This window comes from Lingula anatina, chromosome 4 (assembly GCF_051362555.1).
Source record: "Lingula anatina isolate TDL-2025a chromosome 4, LinAna3.0, whole genome shotgun sequence".
NCBI lineage: Eukaryota > Metazoa > Brachiopoda > Lingulata > Lingulida > Lingulidae > Lingula > Lingula anatina.
Genome location: NC_141770.1, coordinates 17,026,217 through 17,046,753, shown reverse-complemented (window position 1 = coordinate 17,046,753; position 20,537 = coordinate 17,026,217). Strand labels below are relative to the sequence as shown.

The 20,537-nt window shown below is 35.0% G+C and overlaps 2 protein-coding genes across 4 annotated transcripts in view; both read left to right on the top strand.

Moving 5' to 3' along the window:
• The window catches only part of LOC106177989 (puratrophin-1), a 103,979-nt gene that overhangs the window by 1,969 nt on the left and 81,473 nt on the right, over window positions 1-20,537 (top strand). Inside the window, exon 1 of one of the 3 annotated variants that reach the window (XM_013560955.2) lies at window positions 10,684-11,106. The exons of the other annotated variants lie outside the window; for them this stretch is intronic. Coding sequence (XP_013416409.2) covers window positions 11,062-11,106 — 45 coding nt within the window. The 5' untranslated portion in view covers window positions 10,684-11,061. Of the gene's footprint in view, window positions 1-10,683; window positions 11,107-20,537 lie in introns of those variants that run through there. 3 annotated transcript variants of the gene reach the window in all.
• LOC106161898 (uncharacterized) lies at window positions 4,496-7,600 on the top strand. Its single transcript, XM_013538970.2, has 2 exons — window positions 4,496-4,668; window positions 6,333-7,600. Exon 2 carries the CDS (start codon window positions 6,414-6,416, stop codon window positions 7,527-7,529), a length of 1,116 nt encoding a protein of 371 aa, XP_013394424.1. The 5' UTR covers window positions 4,496-4,668; window positions 6,333-6,413; the 3' UTR covers window positions 7,530-7,600.

Sequence of the window (20,537 nt, the reverse complement as noted above, 5' to 3'; positions counted from 1 at the left end):
TTAATCAATGTGTTATTACAAGAACAGTCAAATTAGTTGGACAATACGCATTACAATGCACACACACAAAACATTGCCTTTGTAATGTACTGATTCTTTTGTCCTCAGCAGTTCCTTAATAAACAAACAGCTGCTGTAATATGTTATCATAGCAGTCAGAATTCAGAAAGTGAAAATTTCCTTAGAATAAGTGTGACAGAGTGGAAATTTGAGTTTTAATTATGCTATTATTAGAGTGTCGAGGGGGTTCTAACTTGGTAGTAGCCTTGGGGTATGTTGATTTTTAGCTATAGCAAGGGGAGGGGGGTACTAAGGGAGAAGTACAGGTAAAGATTTTAATCCATTTTAGGTAAAATTTTCTCTCGCCAAATTTATTTTGATATATTAAAACTTGATTTTATACCTTGACTGCATTTGTTCTTTGCTGTGGGTGTTGAAGCCAAAACATGGAATGAAAATATCTGATGTCTTCTGCCATTCCGCTTAAATGGGTTTGGTACGAACTTGGACTTCAGGAATGTGTACACGTGTGCCTGGCTGCACGTGATCGTCACACTTTGTCACGTGCAGGGGGGTGACAGGGTAGAAACGAGCAGTTGGAGGCCAAACTGTGTTAATTTTCTGTTTCCCAAATTTGTACTTATTCAAGGAGGATGAGAAATTTAGACAATAAAATTGACAAATGTGACCAGATTACTTTGTAAATGTATTGAAATCTGACTTTTTAAAAAAGAAAAAGTTCTTATGAAAACTTCTGAGAATTAAGTTGTTTAGGAAACGAGCAACTATCACAAGATTAACAGCCCTTGGTATGAAATAATGACATTGTTAAAAATTATGATAAGTGTGGTAATACTTCTGAACACACATAATATTAACACATTTAACTTCATCTTGACTCTCAGTCTGTAAGCTGCCTCCTGCAGGGTCAGTTTCACATTGGGTAAGTTTTGGTGAATTAAGATAATTTGAGGGCTTTTTTATTTCCAAGGAAAATAACTGTGTTTAGTGGTATTTTGAATGCTTTTTTATTTCCCTGTGAATAACTGTGTTAAGTGGTATTTGTTTGAAAAGACTGGAAATCTGTAACTGTCTTTGTGACAAGCTTAATTAGTTCACTTTTAAGAAAAACTATTTTTTTCCTTTGGGTGATGCTATTTTATGAGAAGAATAGTTTCTTTTCTTTTCTTTTTCTTATGAGTTATTGGTGATACTCACAAAACTATATCTTGTCAAATATTCATTTAGAGTTAGATGAATGCACTGAAACAGTTATCAGTGATATGCTAGTATCATTTCTTGATATTTGGAAAGGTATTACATTTGATCTTAATTTTTCACATTTTCCACCAGGTGTCATGTTGCAAGACAGTTCTACATGAAGTCTTATCTTAGATAAAATAGTCATCATTATGTAGCAGTTAGTGAAACTCTAGCCATTCTTCTATTTATTACAATAATTGATTTTGTGTGGTCATTCTGACCTCCTTAGCCACATGCAGTGACCATTTGAGAAGCCTGACCTGTGGTCATAGCGCAGAAGACTGAACACAAAAGGAAGATGATCCATCCAGTGTAAAGTAATCTGTCCAAATTTAAAGGGTGTGTTAGAGACACTAAGGGAGTCCAAAACAGAAGAATGGTATATTTTATTTCACTGGTTCTATAAAGTCCGCTGAATATCGGAGACTGTTCCTTAATCTGCAGTGGTTTGAAAAGTGGTGAAATCAGAAGATTCCAAGAGTATTTAGTTTTACAAAACCAATTATACTTGTAATTATTGATCTGATACATAGGTGCATTGAATAACATTGTTGTTGATTTTAAAAACACCAGTGGATATATTGGAAAAACAGAGTAATATAAATTTCCCTATTATTACAGGTACAAATGTACTACAAGTACTGCTACAGTAGTAGAATTGAAGTTAAAGATGAAATTGCATTCCAAGATTCATAGATTACTGGAAACTTACTGAATGATCAGCATATCTCTGTTATTTCCAGCAAACATATGATATTGAAGAAGTGGGATAATGCACAATGATTGAAACTATAACAGGGCATTCAGTTAAATTCTCTGTCTCTTTCTCCCTCTCTCTCTTTCTTAATGTACTACACAGAAGGTAGTCATAATATCAGTACTTAAGTAGTGAATTAAGTACCCAGCTATATAGGTAGAGTCAGGTTACAGATAAGTACCTAATGATTTTGTGATAGGACCACCCCGTGTATCAAGTGTTGGATGGGGTTGTACTCTTTGGTTACCCACATGTTATGTTCAAAGCTGAGTGGACTATGTTCTACTTAAGATTTTGTCTTTGCCAAAAAGTTCAAAATTTTAACATTAGCAAAATTTACAAAACCAATGAAGTGTTGATAAAACATTTCAGAAATGTTCACAAAATGGTGACAGTCACTATTTCTTTTTATTCATTGCTACTCATGAGAAATTGCACTCCTAAGGGAATTATATCTCAGATAATTGCCCAAAATAAGAGAGAGAAATTAAAGCAAAACTGGTTAGAAAAAAATAATGATAATAAAAAAAAAATTTTACCTGTGTCCAAAAACAGGTTCACCAATTTTTTAAATCATTTTCCCCATTAGTCCCAGGGTTGTCTTTGTGCTTGGCTGGCATGGAAAAATAAAACTACCAATTCTATTTACCAAACAGGTTGAGCTAGTTTCATCACTTAAGTTTGAAAGCCTTAAGCATACTAAGGGTAATATTACACAGTACATTCAGGTTACTTGTGTACTCTCTAACACTTGTATAATAGTAAAAAGATGTAATTTATATTAAGAAATTCTTATCACGGTTTTGGAGAAATTTTAGAAATCCATGCAGTCTGTAATTTTCTCTTGGAGTGTTTGATATCACTGGACATTCTTATATTTTAGTTTTATATGTATAAGATATTGTGGCTTTTAAAAATGTTATATAAATGAATTTTACTCAATACAATATTGTTTAGTGAATGATTCCATTAGGTCTCATCTTTTATTCTGGAAATTAACTCAAATCTTAATTAGGATTTCATGTAATCAAAAGTTCATCATAAGGTAATCTTAAGTTAATTAGATGAAGGAGATGGATTGGAATGCAATACAAAATTTGCTAGATAAAATCTTTTGCCATAGAAAGTCGGCATATGCCTGTAAAAATTGAATTATTTTGGATTTATCAGGTTTTTTGTTTCACCTTATTCGAAAGAGCTTCTGATTCAAGGGCTTTTGGAGTCAGTATATCAGACTTATTGTTTTGCTTTGCATTAGTTCTAGTTGTTCTTATGTCTTCTCGGCATACCTCATTAAGCAGTGAGTGAATCCACATTGACTGATTCCAATCAGCTAGGCTAGTCATGATTGGATTCTATATCGAACAATTATATTGGTTCGTCATGAAATGAGAATGCACAGTGCGCATGCGCGTCAGTAGCACGAGGCGAGAAGCGCGTGGTTCAGAAGAAAATTTTCTTCTGTGTATGGATTTTGACTTTTTTGTCTATACATTGGTGTATTTTGTCGTTTTTCTGACAATACATCTTTTCTCCAACATGTCGGAGAAAAATGAGACAGCGGAGAAAGACTTGAAAGAGAAACAAGTCGCTAGAAATAAGAAATCAACTAGTGCTGTTGTAAAGACCACTGGTGTTGCTGCGAAAACCGCAACTAACCAAGATTCTAAGATTCTAGAATACTTGCAAAGTCTGAATGAAAAACTGACGTCTAATGATGCCAAATTAGACGTGTTATCCTCTAGGATAACGGATATTGAAGAAACTGTGAACAGGGACGTTTTACCTGGCACGTCTTTTGACTACGACTTTGACAACGATAGTCGGTGTTCTGATGCTAAGCGACCTCTTGAGAATGAGGTAGATCCCCAAAGCAAATTTGCGGATATGGCCAAGCGGTTTAAAGGGGAAGACGTTGTGGGCCCTCCCTTGGATGAAACACTGGCAGCAAATATTAATGATTTGTTTCGCCAGGGATTGGAGGAGACTCAGTTTGAAAAGTTGACTGACAGTATTGCTAGGCCAGACAATTGCCAAGCACTTACCACCGTACGTTGCAATAAGCTAATTTGGAAGCTATGCACACCGCAAATCAGACACACAGACAGAACGCTGCAGACAGTGGGCACCTCTCTGGTGAAAGGCTCCATACTTATTGCACAAGCAGCAAGTAAGATCGCTGAACTTGATTTTTCTGGTTTTCAGTCAGGCTCGGAGTCAGAGTATGACATTCAAGGGGAAGCTAATAGTGTATTGGATTTATGCAAAGATGCATTGGCTCTCTTTGGACACTGTAATCAACAGATGTGTATGATCAGGAGAAATTGCATTAAGCCTATCATCAGTAAGGAGTACAGTCATTTGTGTAATCCTGCTGTACCATTTACCACTGAACTGTTTGGCGATGATGTCTCACAAACGGCCAGAGAGTTGGAATACTCAGCCAAAATAGGCAATAAAATTCAAGGCAAAAGAGAGGTCTATAAAGGAAACTATAGACTCGGTAAAAACAAGACTTTTTATACCGGGCAAGCCAAGTATGCTGGAAAACAGCAAGGCAGGTACACTGAAAAGTTCTCAGGGTATCAGACGACCCGTGGCAGTGAGCCAAAAAAGGGAGTTTGGCGCAAGGACCCAAAATAAATAGGGTAAGTACCCTAGTAGATTATAAAGTTGGAGGTAGATTGAAATATTTTTCCTCTCAATGGGAAACCATTACACATGACGAAAATATTCTTGACATAGTGAAACATTGCCACTTTGATTTTAGTGAAAGTGCTCTGCCTATGCAACATAGTTTCTCTCAATCTAGTTTTAACAGACTTGAGAGTGAAGTAATTGATAATGAAATAGCTAAATTGGTCAGAGATAAAGTTATTATGCCTGTGAGCTATCAAACTGACCAGTATCTTTCACCTATTTTCTTAACCAAGAAGAAAAATGGAGAATTTAGAATGATTCTAAATTTGAAGAAATTAAACATGTTTCTTCCATATCATCATTTTAAGATGGAAAATTTTGAAAGTGCACTGCATATTGTTTCAAAAAATATGTATTTTTGTTCAGTAGATATACGTATGGCATATTATTCAATACCTCTGGCAGTTGAACAACAAAAATATTTTTGTTTTAAATGGAGAGGACAAATATATCAGTACAGGGCAATGCCAAATGGGGTTGGCCCAGGTCCGCGCCTTTTTACCAAGTTAATGAAACCTGTGTATGCTTGGTTACGTAATAAAGGTTACATTAGCACCTCATACATTGATGATACTCTGTTAGGTGCTGAGACTAGTGAGCTTTGTGTGAGAAATGCACATGCTACTATCAGTCTGCTATCCAAGCTAGGATTTATGATAAATTTTGAAAAAAGTATGCTCTTGCCATCTAGGCAGATTACCTACTTGGGGAATATAATTGACTCTGAAAAGATGTTGGTATATTTACCAAATGAAAGAAAGAATAAAATAAAGGATGCATGTTTAAAATTGCATTGTTGTGAATTTGAAACGATCAGACAAGTGGCTAAAGTTATTGGACTTTTAGTTGCCTCCTTCTCAGCAGTTGAGTTAGGAAAACTTCATTACAGAGTACTGGAAAAGGCAAAAATAAATGCATTGAAACTAAATAAATGCAATTTTAATGCTAAGATGCATATCACAATTGATATGAAATCAGAACTTCAGTGGTGGATAGAAAATATTGAAACACAGGTACGGGTTATTCGTAGAGAAAATCCCGAGCTTACTATACAGACTGATAGCAGTATGCTTGGCTGGGGTGCAGTCATGAATGACATTAAAATAGGTGGCAGATGGACTAATTTTGAGTCAAGAAGTCACATAAATGTCCTAGAATTACGTGCTGTTTTGTTTGCTTTGAAGTCCTTTTTGTCACAGATAGAGGGAAAATATATAAAAATATTAACTGATTCCTCTACTGCTGTTGCATACATAAATAACTTTGGGGGAATTAAATCTCCAAGTTGTGATGAACTCAGCAAACAAATTTGGAATATGTGTATAAAACATAACATTTGGATTATATGTTCACATATACCAGGTATTCAGAATGAAGCAGATGAGCCTTCACGAAGATTTAACGATAATATTGAGTGGGAATTACAAAATGTTATATTCACTAAGATATGTGAACATTATGGTCAGCCTACAGTTGACTTATTTGCAACAAGAATAAACAAAAAAGTAGAACAATTTTGTTCTTGGACACCAGATCCTGATGCCACATTTATTGATGCATTCAGTTTAAATTGGAAAAATTTTGAACTTTGTTATATTTTTCCTCCTTTCAGCCTTATAACAAGGTGTCTGCAGAAAATAAAAACAGACAAAGCAAGAGCTCTTATGGTGGTACCACTGTGGACAACACAAATATGGTGGCCAATGTTGATGCAAATGCTGGTGAAAGCTCCTTTGATTTTACCACCAGTGGAAGAAACTTTAATGCTGCAGTTTTCAGAGAAAGTTCATCCTCTATCCAATCAAATGACCTTGATTGCATGCAAGTTATCAGGAAGTCTTTTAGAGACCGTGGATTTTCAGAACAATCAATCAACATTTTTATGGCATCATGGAGAGCAAAGACTAAATGTCAGTACAAGACATATTTATCAAAATGGTTTCAGTTCTGTTGCGAACGGAGTATTAATTCATTTTATGTTTCTGTAAATGATGTTATTGAGTTTTTGACTGAACTGTATAACAAGGGCTTAGGATATAGTTCCTTGAACACAGCCAGGAGTGCCCTGTCATCACTTGGAATTTTACTGGAACAGTATACAGCAGGATCGCACCCACAAGTTATCCGTTTTATGAAAGGTGTATTTAATCTACGCCCATCTACAAGTAGATATATGGATATTTGGGATGTTGATCAAGTTTTATGTTATTTGCGCAAATTGTCACCTGTGCGTAATATTAGTTTGAAAGACTTGACTTTGAAACTTGCTATGCTTATTGCATTAGTAAATGCTGCCAGGATTCAGACTGTACACTTGTTGACTGTTAAGAATTTTAAAAAGTTAACGTCTGAATATGTTTTCTGTTGTGATGGTTTGATTAAGCAAAGTAGACCAGGAGTTCATTTTTCCAAAGTTCATTTAAGAGCTTACCCTCCTGATAGGAGACTCTGTGTGTACACTGTCATGAAAGAGTACTTGAAACGTACTAAAATGTTGAGAGACAGTAAAGAAAACAGGTTGTTGATAAGTTTCAGAAAACCACATAAAGCAGTGTCAAAGGACACTGTTGCACGGTGGATTAAAGTGGTCTTAATAAGATCAGGAATAGATACTGTGAAGTATGGTGCTCATAGTGTGAGAGCAGCAACAACCTCTAAAGCTAAACTGATGGATGTCCCTCTTGCGGATATAATGAAACATGCTGGTTGGTCAAATAAGAGTACATTTACAAGATTTTATGACAAAGAAATAGTCAAAAATGACACAGTAGTGAAAGCTGTACTTGAATTGGATAAGCAAAGGTCTTAAGTCAGTTCATTTATTAACTGCTAGTACTTATCTGTTTGATAACCAATAAAGTTTTCTTGTTCGAATTTAAACGTGATTTTACGTTGTTATTTTTGCATGATTTGTGCTTTAAAGTCTCATTTCATGACGAACCAATATAATTGTTCGATATAGAATTCAAAAATTAAACGAAACTTACCTGTAAGTTGATGTTTGATTGTAATTCTATGAGACAATTATAGGTGAGGAGATGAAATGCCTCTCCCACCCTCCCTAATTGTGTACCTTATGATAATACTGATGCAGACTATTATTAGGGAATGAAGTTTAATATTAAACTTCTGTAGAAATCATGCAAAAATGCTTTAAAAACCTGACGCGCATGCGCACTGTGCATTCTCATTTCATCTCCTCACCTATAATTGTCTCATAGAATTACAATCAAACATCAACTTACAGGTAAGTTTCGTTTAATTTTTGAATTATATAGCATTTATTTAATTTAATTTCATATTCATGCAAAGCCAAATAATAAATTTGAAGTAAGAGGAGTTAATGACTGATACATAATTTTGAACGACAAGCAAAGGAAAAGATTGGGCATTAACTGAAAGTTTTGAAAACAGTCATTTTTATAGGTTTGATACCCCCCCTCTCCCCTTCATCACCACACACCCCTTGTGCAAGTCAAGTTATAAGATGGGAACGGAAGCAAGACTCCAGTGCTCTAAATGTCACATGGGTGAACTCTGTTAGGTATAGTAGAGGTTTGCCAGCTTTAATGAAATGCTGATTACCCTGGTTATGGTGTCAGTAATTGAAATAGGAAACCAGTGGGACACGTGGCTGTGCACCTGTTAATGATAGGGCAGTGCACCTGTTAATGATAGGGCAGTGCACTTTGTGATTGACTGAAACAAGACTCCTCTGTGAAGTGAGGTCTTATTTCAGTTAATTATATAAGTATTAGTGTGGATGGGTTTGAAGCAGAGCTTACAAAAGCCTGAATGCTAAACTGCCACCTGTGTTATTTTTTAACCAGGGTACCTTTGTTGTAAGCTGTTTTATTTATTTATTTATTTTGTGATTTTGGTTTGGTTGAATTTTGAATAAAGGTATCAGGGGAGAGAGAATATTACGGAGCTTTGTTAGTATCATATTAACTTTTTTTTATTTTCATTTAAGTTTTATTTTATGGAATTTTCACCGCGGTGAAAATAATTTTCACCGCGGTGGAAAATAATTTTCACCGCGGTGGTAATTCCTGGCCATCTCGGCCCGGGTGATGAATAGTTAATGAGAACCTTACATTTGCCAGATGCCGTCACGGTGCATACTATTGTTACATACACACAAGGTTGGAGGATCTGTTCGTGGGGCCACTGCCGTTAACTTAGGTTTCCCATCTATATTTACCACCTATATAATTAAAGTCCCGCTTGCAGTTTTATGCAAAGGGAATCCCATTGTAATTACTAAATACTTAATGTTATTTTTGGACAATGTATTTTTAAATATTCGTGTGATGTGTTTGCCCATAGATCTTATCTTAATAGATGTAATCTCGGTTTCTTCGGAGAGGTTTCTTTCTACCAATATCCCCAATAATACGCAAGTTATTATAAAGGGAAAAACGACGTACAACATTGCAGCATTTCGGTGGTTTTTAATCTATTCGAATACTGCCCGCTTCCTCCACATTCCTGGGATGATTGGCACATAGACCGGTTAAACCGCGTGCATGTGCATGTGCTTGTCTTAATCAACTTCCTTCCCAGACATCTGGTAAATTTTGGATTCGCATATACTACATGTATGCATCACCCGGGCCGAGATGGCCAGGAATTACCACCGCGGTGAAAATTATTTTCCACCGCGGTGAAAATTATTTTCCACCGCGGTGTAAATTATTTTCCACCGCGGTGTAAATTATTTTCACCGCGGTGAAAATAATTTTCACCGCGGTGAAAATTCCATAAAATAAAACTTAAATGAAAATAAAAAAAAGTTAATATGATACTAACAAAGCTCCGTAGAATATAGTTTTTACAGACAGTAGGAAAGTTTGAATAAAAATCCTTGTGTCACTTTTTCATTTACTATTGACCTCCTGCAGTTCACCTGATTTGTAAAGAATTTAACAGCAGAAGAAATTTTGTATGTTATGATTGATGCAAAACACCATGTGACATGTCAGTGTCGTCTGCTCGCATTAGATGTTGTCTGCCACTCTTCAGTTCAGGTGAAGATGAGGTTATCAGGGTCAGGATGACTTGAAAAATAAAAATCCCCTGCATCTGAAAATATTATTTTGACTAGAAAATTGTATGAAATCTCTAGATTTTTCTTCATACTTGTCACTAAAGGAGGGAATATTTTGTTTGACTAAAAAAAAAAAAGGTATGCTGCCATTATTTTGATTTCAACATAGATAATGCTGGTTGAGTGGAGGTGAGGTTATGTTGCATAGCAGCTGACACAAATCTACCTGTACGGGGCAGACATGCTCCAAGGAACAAGGACTTTTTAGTGTAACGTAACGGCTTCTTAACACAGGTATTATTTTCAACCACCTTCTCACATGACTGAGACACCATAGTGCAGTCTGCGAGTACACATGTTTAAAATTCAAACCAATGAACTCTGCATTTTTGAAATAGTGCGTGGAGATATATCAGAGCTAGGGGAGCTGAGGATTTGAAATCATAGGCTGCTGGCATATTCATGCCATCTTTACATGTAAGAGATACAACGTGGCATAATCTGTAGGTATTGAGATACAGATGGACGTTTATTCATAGCTGAGAGAGCTACAAACTCAGGGCGTATTTTTTTTTTTCAAAAACCCAAGTAATATACCAGCTACCAATTCATCATGGTACCAGAGGTAGTTAATGTCACCTTGATTTAATGAGACAGCTCTTAGCTGGCAGTGGTTCATTGACCAACAGTAGAGGGTCACTTTTGCACCTGAGGGAGACTGACTGACCCCTTTTAGTGTCCTGTCCACTCCTCATCAGTAGACTGACCATATTCTGATAACAGACGCTGGTCACATTAAGGGGGGGTACAGTCATGGAGTTCGGAGTGTGTGTCAGATTTCATTGGACATGACGGACAAGGAATACATTATGTTCCACTGGGGTGGACCAAGGACGTAGGTTGTCTCCAGTCTGAAGTCCGTAGTCCATTGTTGCTCTTGGATGGAATAAAGAACCAAAGGAGGCACTGCACCTGTGAGATTTTGTACCCAGGGACCAGGATTGGCACCGAGAATGGTGTATTTTTAATCACCATTGTTGTCAATAGATATGAAAAGATAATGAAAGCGAAAAAGAAATTGGAATAATTGCAGCAGTGGGATTTTACACCAGGGTCTTTGTTTTTGTGCCATACGTCCATTTTTCATCACCTTTCTTAGAAAGCTTTGTGAAAACTGGATGATTCAAGAATAAGTGATAACTATTGAAGTGGCAGCTGTTTGGATTTATACTCATTACCATGATAACGTAGGAATATAAATGTATATATATATCAGTCCTATAAGACCATCATGGCTTTTAGGTTGGCAAGTTATATATGGAACACCTTTTCACAGGTAGGTGATGCATTGGGTTTTTTTTTTCTTCTTTAGTAGATTGTTGGGTCATTTTATTTATTTATTTGTTTATTTTTTGTTTATTTATTTATTCTGTGAATGCATTATATAAAGAATCCAATTTTTAGAGCAGAAATTGATTTTCACTTTTTCATGTGTGTGTCAGAGCTGGGGTAGGTTGCTTATGGCTTGGTAAATGATTTTTATATCTTTAGCTTGTTAGATGACACTGATGGAGATGTTCTACAAAACACAGTATTTTTTTTTAACATTTCATTGTTTTTTTCTGTAAGGGCTTATTTCCAGAACACCTTTGTAATGACTCCATCCCTAGAGATATTTTCTACATTATTGGTTTCTTTTTTCCCATTAAAATCATTTTACCCTCTGGTATCCATCATCATAGAATGGTCAGGATGTCATTTACTCAGTCTGATAGTCTTGGTAACATTCAAAAGTATAATTAATGCATTATGATTCATTTGAAAGTACTGACACATCAATACAAGGTCAATTGGTGATGTTTTTATTGCTGATTTGATTAACTTAGATCAGGATTAATGCCATACAAGGGTGCCCCTGGGAATCATTGTGGTAATATTGGTACAAATAGTAACAGTCATGATTATTTTGTATTCAGGTCTTTTAATTAAATTGATATATTTGTATTTATATATGTGGCCTAGATGTATATAACAGTTTCTAACTTCAAGGGGGAACTAGAGCTAGCCTGTGTTTTTTTTCTGGCCACAGCTTTGTATTCTATAACATAGACCAGTTTAAACTTGTTGCTAGAAATTTTAGCTTTCTGTTAAATGTTTCATTTTCCCGCTATCAAACTTGCAGCTACATCTCCAATATATATATGCACCATATATAATTTGTCTGACACTGTACTTATCATGAAATCATATTTATACAGAGCAAAAATTAGTTAGTTGATTTGCTAGTAACTTTTTGATTTTTTGAAGTTTTTTTTTTTCGTTCGTCTTGCACCACAGTCAATCTGCCTGCTATTGCATTGTCAACATACAAACATATTCTGATATTTTATTTATTTTTAGCAAGTGCTGCGTGTACTTGTGTCAGCTGACTTTGGTTTGATTTGATATTCTTTTTTTTTTATTGTATGTGACCTGAATACATTTCAGCACAGTGGGTAAATACCTGGCGTAACATTAAGTCCATTAACATCAAAGGTATTTTCCTCAGGTACATTATACGGAATCCAGAATACATGATGTCACATATATTAAAGCATAATAAACCTCCCTGAACGATTTATTGTGTCCATTATTACTGTCCAGTGGACATGGGTGTTATGTGGACTGTCAAAGACCTCCTTTATTGTCTTAAGACATGATAGGATCTTAATGTTTGTGGCTTATTGACTGTACTTTGTAACCTTGGTCTTTTCTGCAGTTTGTTGTATATATTTAACTCAATGTAGCTGTGGATTTTTTTTTTTTTTTTTTTTTTTTTTGAATGGTTGTTTTTCTGTTTAATCATGCACACTTTGCAGTTGTGGTAAAAAAGTGGTTTAGATCATTGTCTTCAATTTTCTTTTTTTTTTTTTTTTTTTTTTGTGCATACATTTAGAACATTTTATGGAGGAACAAATGCTTGTTTGGCATGAAGATAGTAGATTTGTGTGGTAGAAATGGGTACATTTTTATCCAGGTACTTCAAGAATAATTCAAACCTTGTTTGACTGGTTGTTGTCGAGAAAGATCTAAATAAGGTCTTACCTTGAAAGTCGTGAAATTATTATCTCTATTTATTATTTTGGTTTGTTATGATCTGCACTCAGGTCAGGAGACAGTTCAGTGGAGGAAAAAGAAACTGGATTAAATTGGCCTATTGCTGCAAAATAACAACTTGCTTTTGCTCTTTTTTTTCATAAAATTACTTGAACATCGAAGTCTGTTGGTATTGCATGTGTGCTTGGCAGGGAAGTGCAGATTACAAAATACATTTAATGTTTGCTATCATCTTTTATCTTGAAAAAGCTCCTACCTTATGCCCCTGTCCTGACATAGAGTGAAATGTCTCATGTTTTACCATAGCTATCATGCACAGATAGCACCACAGGTGTTTTTTTCCCTGGGGGGGGGGGGGGGGGGGGGGCTACCCGGGATATTTTTAAAAAGGATAGTTTTTAAGTGTTTTAGTTCTTTTTTTTTTTCCCTAAAGTAGGTCTTTTTCTCTTTGTTTTTACTTAAAAGTATCCTAACCTCATGGCAGAGATAAAGACACCTGCTTTAAGTTTTCTGAAAAGTAATAAAAGTTTGGGGCATTAAAAAATATATGAAGCATGCTTTGGTGGGCCTAATGGTGCTTTCTTTTTCTTTTCTCTTAGGAAGGGAGGGAAATTCATCTGGATCTACCTGTTTGTTTGGATAGTTCATGAATTGACAAGTGATTCATAAGTGAAAGAGAGAGAGTTGAATGAAGAAAAAACATAGAATAGGATTGAATTTATTGAAAATAAATACACCAGGTGATACTAAAAATTTGATGATGAAATAACACTGAAAAATAACCCCTGGATGATACTGTTGGACCAGTTTTGAATAATTGTGATTTTAATTTAATGGCTGCTTTTATCGGAATCATATCAGCCATAATAGAAAAAGAGGTCATTTCATGTCATATTTTATCTTTAATAATGATAATAGAAATAAAGGAAGTTATCTATATATGACTCAGAGAATATAAAAACTTCAAAACTCAACTGTAATGATCTATTCATACCCCAAAAATTTATCATATTTTAGTATTCATAAAATATCTATGTTGGTTATATTTTAAACCTGAAGGCAGTTCTCATGCTACATGTTTTACATGAAATGATTTCTGACATGGTAAATTTGCATGTGAAATGCATCGTAGGCTGGTGTACATATTGCAGCTATAGAATTGGTGAAGTGAGGCAGGAAAACCTTAAGAAAGCTTAGGGTAGTGAAATTTAAGATGTAGTGCTAAAATGAAATTTAAATCTTTAATATTTCAACTCATCATTAGTTACCTTGCTCAATCACCTCCCTTCCCTCCTATCCTCGCTCTCTCTCAAATCATTTTTTCCATGACTCAATGGCTGATTTATTTATTTTATTTTTTATTTATTTATTTATTTATTTGGCTGATTATTTACTTATTTATTTATAAACAACCACACACCTGATAATTAACATTTTTACCTTGAGATAATCTTAAGATAATGATAAATAAGATGCCTGAACATACTATATCATCAGTTTAATATATAGTTAAAAGGTTTTTGACAGGCTGGCAGTTAGAGTATTATTTTACCATTCCTTTCAAAATCATGACCCATGCAGATTTTTTTTCAGTATTCAGTTCACTTCAAAAGAGGCATTCATTATATGCCATGTGTTATTTGAATTATAGCCGTTATAAGTTTCCCCAACCAGGGCAACTGGTTTATTTTTTTCAGTAAACCATATGCTAATGTATTGTGTGAAAAATGCTAATGAAATGGATTTGAGATTGCTGTTGTTGTTGAGAGATGTTGCCATGGTGATGAAAAATGATGCTGCATCTTATGTTCCTTAATGGTGTGTGTACAGGTGTGGGAAAAAGGACAGTTATAATGTATCACGTCTTGCTACCTTCTACCAGGGCCACAGTTATTATTATGTGGACATTTTCACTGTCGCCTCAGAACAAAGATTAGCCATCAATTAAATTTGAGACATCTGGAAATATCTTATGAAATATCAATATGTGGCCCTTGTAGAGGGTAGGATCTTTCTCAGTATGAAGAATTTTTAACAACAGCTAAAATATCTTGCTTGACTGATGAAAATTAAGAGAAATTGATTATAATTGTAATTTTTTTACTGTGTCATTATTATTTTATTTAGTCTTTTGATTGGTTGAAGAAAGGGCAACATATTAGGGACCGTTCACATGGAAAGTCTATTTTCTAAAAATCTATTTTCTATTCGCGGTATCTTGTGATCACGGAAGTAACTGGCTCGCGCTGCCAGTAATTACGCCGCGGAATATTCAGGGCACAGACCGTGAACACAAGATACCGCGAATGGAAAATAGATTTTTAAAGAATAGATTTTCTATGTGAACGGCCCCTTAGTTTCTTTCTCTGCAAAAGTGATTGCTTAATTTCAGTAAACTGGACAAATGTCAGTGGATTTTTAATGGTCAGTTGTGTTGAATATAGTGCTTGGTTTTCTAAGAAACTGATATATGATTGATGTACATTGTGTTTACATAAACAATTTGTAATGACTTGGGTGGGAAAAGTGTTATGGTACTATTCTGTCTTTTCATATTATTATTTGTAGTCCTCTGTAATGCATATAAATTTCATTTCATCAGCATCAGCATAGAAAAGACATAAATCTAACTGTACATTCTAGCTTTAAATGATATTGAAAAACATGTATTTAGAGAAAAAAATGTTTTTCAACAGGAGTAGATGCATCCTAGACACTTGTGAAAATCAAAACAATAGCAAAAGAAAATAAAAAATGTATACAGTAAAGAAAGAAAGATGAAGAATTGTCTAAGTGAATAAATTGTTATTGTAGCCACTGTTATCTTTTTATCATCACAAATTCTCAGGACACAAAACCAAGCATGCTATATCTGTGATACCCTGTGAGACAGCACTTCCATGTATGCACCCCCCCCCCCCCCCCCAACTTCAGAGGGGTTTTCTAACAATTGTTCATTGTCTTCATGGCCTTGTCAGTGTTGGAGGTCAAGTTGCTGCAGAGAATGTAAAACTGTCCTCATGTCTTGATGGGTGTTTGTGGACATTTGATAAATGAAGGGCATAGTGTGGATCCCCCCTCTCCCCTCCCTCCTACACTTTACCTGACAAGTTGATAGTAGTTTGGTGATCTGAATGCCACTAAAGAACATGCTTCAGGCTTTCCCTTGATTACAATCTATCTCACTGGCTAAATCTTCCTGGTAATCACTGATCAGGTCTAAGTTCACTTAATCCCAGATAAAGTCTGTAAAGTTAGCCACCTGCATTGATAAGAAGTTAAAAGTTTAGGCCAATTTCTGTTTTTTTTTTTTTTTTTTTTTTTTTTTTTTTTTTTTTTAATGAGAAGACCTTTTGGCCGTAAAAGGTTCATGAATACAGTTTATATAAAACACTTTCCTTGTTTCAATCTATAGTATGTCAACAGTGGTAATCTGTCCCAAAACTGAGGTATGTTTGTATGTGTGTGTTAAAAAAGGGATCTCAGACAGTTAACAACCTAAATTGTCCACAGTTGCCAAAGATGTGAAGAAATGAATCATTGGGGCATGTGACACTGTTTTTTGTCAGATTTGTTGCTGTGACCTGTGTGAACTAATAAGGTCAGATAAGTGATCTCAAGGCAAAGATACACGGACAAAGTATTTGTTGGATAAAATGTAATGATATATATCCCTCTGAAAAGCTGTTCAATCTTGTTCAATGGAATTTGACTCGATAGCGCTATATGTTGTTTATCTCTTGGACTTGAAAGTATCTTTTCTAACAGCCGTTTTAAAACATCTTAATCATGTACACACAAGTTTTTGGAAATCTAAAAAAGATCATATAAGAATCTGTGGTGTATGTAGTATGCATGCTTTAGAACACACAAGACTGAAAAACGAAAATCACGCTTGCAAAGCTAAAACCAGGGATGAGATTTTTAATGCTAAAATAGGCTTTTCTGGAGCCAAAATATTTCATTAACCTTGGCAGTCAGCCCCCCTGGACCCCACACCATATTTTCTTTTTCGCTAAATATCAGTCTCATTCCTGTAAGACAGACTGAACAGCAAGTAATTAGATTTATTGATCATATGCATACTGATGGATGGACACAATAAAATTTGCAGTTTAAAATTAATTTTATGTAGAAATTAATAAGCAATTAAAATTTAAAGCCATCTTTTATCAAGTGAAACACTGGCTCTGAAACACTAGAAATGAGATTTCAAACTTTATTTTCACCTGAATATATAGGACAGGTTTGTCAGTTGATTTAATAACTGGACGAAACAACCCCTTAACCTAACACTTGGGGCATGGTTTACACAAACAAATACTGTAAATATAAATTTTGGGCCATTACTGTTTAATCATTCACATGATTAATTTGGAATTTTGACTAAGGAGACCCCTTGTTTAGAATTAACCCCTTCTTGTGGTCATTCTGTCTAAGATCATCATCCTGTGGCAAAGATTAAGGAAGAATTTAATTGGGAATAGTATCATATTTGCTATCTTATATTTGTGATATGTCTTATTTTTCGGAATGCAGAACTGTATGTATGTCTTTATTGGGTTGAAGAGCAGCCAGGAACAACAACAACAAAAATAATGATTTATTGAGCTCTAAACATGTTACAGATAACGAAAAAATTTAAACTGATAGTGTAATATATATATATATATATATAAAAGCTAAAAACTGATAAACTTTAAAAATATGTGGACGAAAAAAAAGAGAGATTCTGCATGATAGAGTCATAGTTTTAACATGAAGCAGTTTGTTAATCAGATGAGGGAGTGTTCTATTAGTAGGTGACCTGAGGCAGAACTATTAGTACTTAATGTGGTCCTTTATTACCCATTACTACAATAATTAAAGCACAGAGACACATGGACAGAGAATACTAATATGGCAGGTGGAAATGGATGCTGCTCATGGGTCGGTTTAAAAAAATGAACTTGAGCTGAAAAATTAGTTGTTACATTTAGGTCCAAATTTAGTCTACTTTGTCCTGACTCGTGATAAAACTGCTAGCTGTACACATAAATGAAATATTGCTATACCAGTTTTTTTTAACAAAAAAGACATAGCTAATGTTTTAGACCAGATAGGTTTATTGGGAGCTGAAGTCACTGGACCAAATTTTGGGTCTTAGGCCCCATTCCCAGAGAGCACATTCAGAACAGCAGACTAACAGATCTGCGGATCAAATATGGCCAACCCACTTGAATGCTTGTTGCGTAATCCCAGCTGGGTATCCATTCAGTGTCTAATTGGGGAATTAAGCAACACGCTTTTCAGAGTGTTCGCCATATATGATCCCCAGATCTGTAAGGGTGTATTCCCAGAGATTAAGATCGATCCAGAGATTAAGATTTAGATCGACCTAACTCCCTGGGGGTTCACGCTAAATTGCAGTCAGCCGAGCGCCCACCATAGTTAATTACCCCCTTACAGCTTTCAGTAGGCGGGACAGATGCTTAAGCCAGCTTAGTTGACAGTAATCAAGTGAGACTCCCCACAGGGATAGATCGATCTAAAATCTATGGAAATGTGGTCTTAGTCCACTGCTCTGAATGCATTCATGGCCACCATTGGTCTTTGTGGATCAACCCAACTGTCCAGAAACTCGCGCTAAAGGCAATCAGCTTCACTGAGTGGTACAACTCCTCCTGGCATTAGGTTGATGACAGAAAAGCAGGTGATTGTACGAGTATGTTGGAAACAAAAGGAGGTGTATCCGATGATCCATTTAAGTTGATGTCTATAATTGAATGGGGTCAATAAAGTTAGAGCATTTTTGGGTTATTTTAGCCATTTTGTAAAGCTGGCCCCTATGTCTTATTGAGATCAACTGATCTTCCAACTAGAGTCAATAAAATAGTGATGATGGTGGTGAATTGTAGCCTGTGACACTTAATTCATGATTATGACACATCCATTTACATGACTTCATGTCCTCGGATGCTAATTGTGCTAACGTCCATTGTGCAAATGGTTTTGGTTGAATATATTAATTCTTGTTATCTTTGAATTTGAAGATAATTACAATGATTTATTGACTAATAGAAATGAAATTCTTATAATACATGCTTGCATCCTGTAGTGTAATGTTTGGTTATTTCTGTATTTTATTTTACTTTAAGAAGCATTTTAGAAATTAATTTCAAGCTATGATATACAAAACCGTACGTCCTAGTTTCAAGCCAATGATTTTTGGTTTTAACATTGTCATTATTTGCTAGTACACACCCTGCTTGAATGACTGGACATAAAAAAAATAATAATAATTATAATGTAACTTTCAGTTCAGGCCAAGCATTTAAAAATTTTAGTACTTGAGTAAAATTTTAGTACTAAGTACTTTATTAGAGTAAAAATATAGAGTACTTAATTTAATTCCCAAACATTATAAAAACGTTTGTATAGGAATACTCCAAGTTTATTTATTTCATAGCATTGTTATGTCTATTATATGTAATTTGGGTCTATTATATATAATTTTGATATGATGTTACTTCCTATAAACATTTTTACCATGCTGTCACATTGTATGCATCCTCTCTCAGCTGCAGAAAACTGATAATACAGGCTGGACTTAATATATATATATATATATATATATATATATATATATATATATATATATATATATATTCTTCTCATGCTTCTTCCTGCATAGCTGACTCTATCAAACTTTAGGGCTGCCTTCAACATATTTTTGGAAGGTCCATTGCATATTTTAATGAAAAGTGATCCTTTTTTTTTTGCAACACAAAGACATGCAAGTGCTTATAAATTATCTAGAATCCCTGAAAAGTGGAAAAATCCTGATATATTTTTGCCGAAACCATTCCCCTTATGGGTAAGAATAACTGCATCTCCATCTGAATTTACATGAATGCATACTGTCTAAATTTCATACCCATTAGCTAAGCCTGGAAACCAACTTTCTTTTATTGTTTTTGGATGAGATTTTGCATGACATGAGTACAGCATCACTGTCATTTAATATCCATCTTGCAATTTGTCCTTGTCTTTTAAATGGGTTGCCTGTTTTTCATTCATATTTAAGCCATTTCGTTTCAGTTACCATATATTGGAATATATTTTTGTCAGAAGTTCAGGAACAAATCTTAGTTTTGTCAAATTATTAGCTAATTCCTAGAAAAGAAATTGGCAAGTTGTTATGAACATATTATAATTATGGACTATATTCAGTTTTTAATACTCTTTTTTTTTTTCTTTTTTGCTTTGAGCTAGGGTTGGGGGGGGGGGGGGGGGAATCAGTGCTTTTTGTACCTACCAGCAGAATAAATTTACTGAGCTGAGTTTGGCAACATTTGCCCTAGACATCATGCAGAACTAATTTCTACTCATGTCTATTAATAATATGCTAACAACAGTGGTCTGTATACATAGCTCTCCTATAGACAGATAGCCAGTGTCTGGGTGGTGGGGTGTGGTGGGGTGAGGAGTGAGATGAACTTGATCTTCAACCTTTCTTTTGCATGCTTATATCCATTCGGACAGCAGCAGCTGATCTATGGACTAACAGATCCATAGATCTCATGTGGACAACCCACTTGAAAGCTTTTGCATAGTCCGTTGGGAATCTATTCAGTGTATATTAGGGGATTAGGCAGCAAGCTTTCAAGTGGTTTGGCCATATTTGATCTG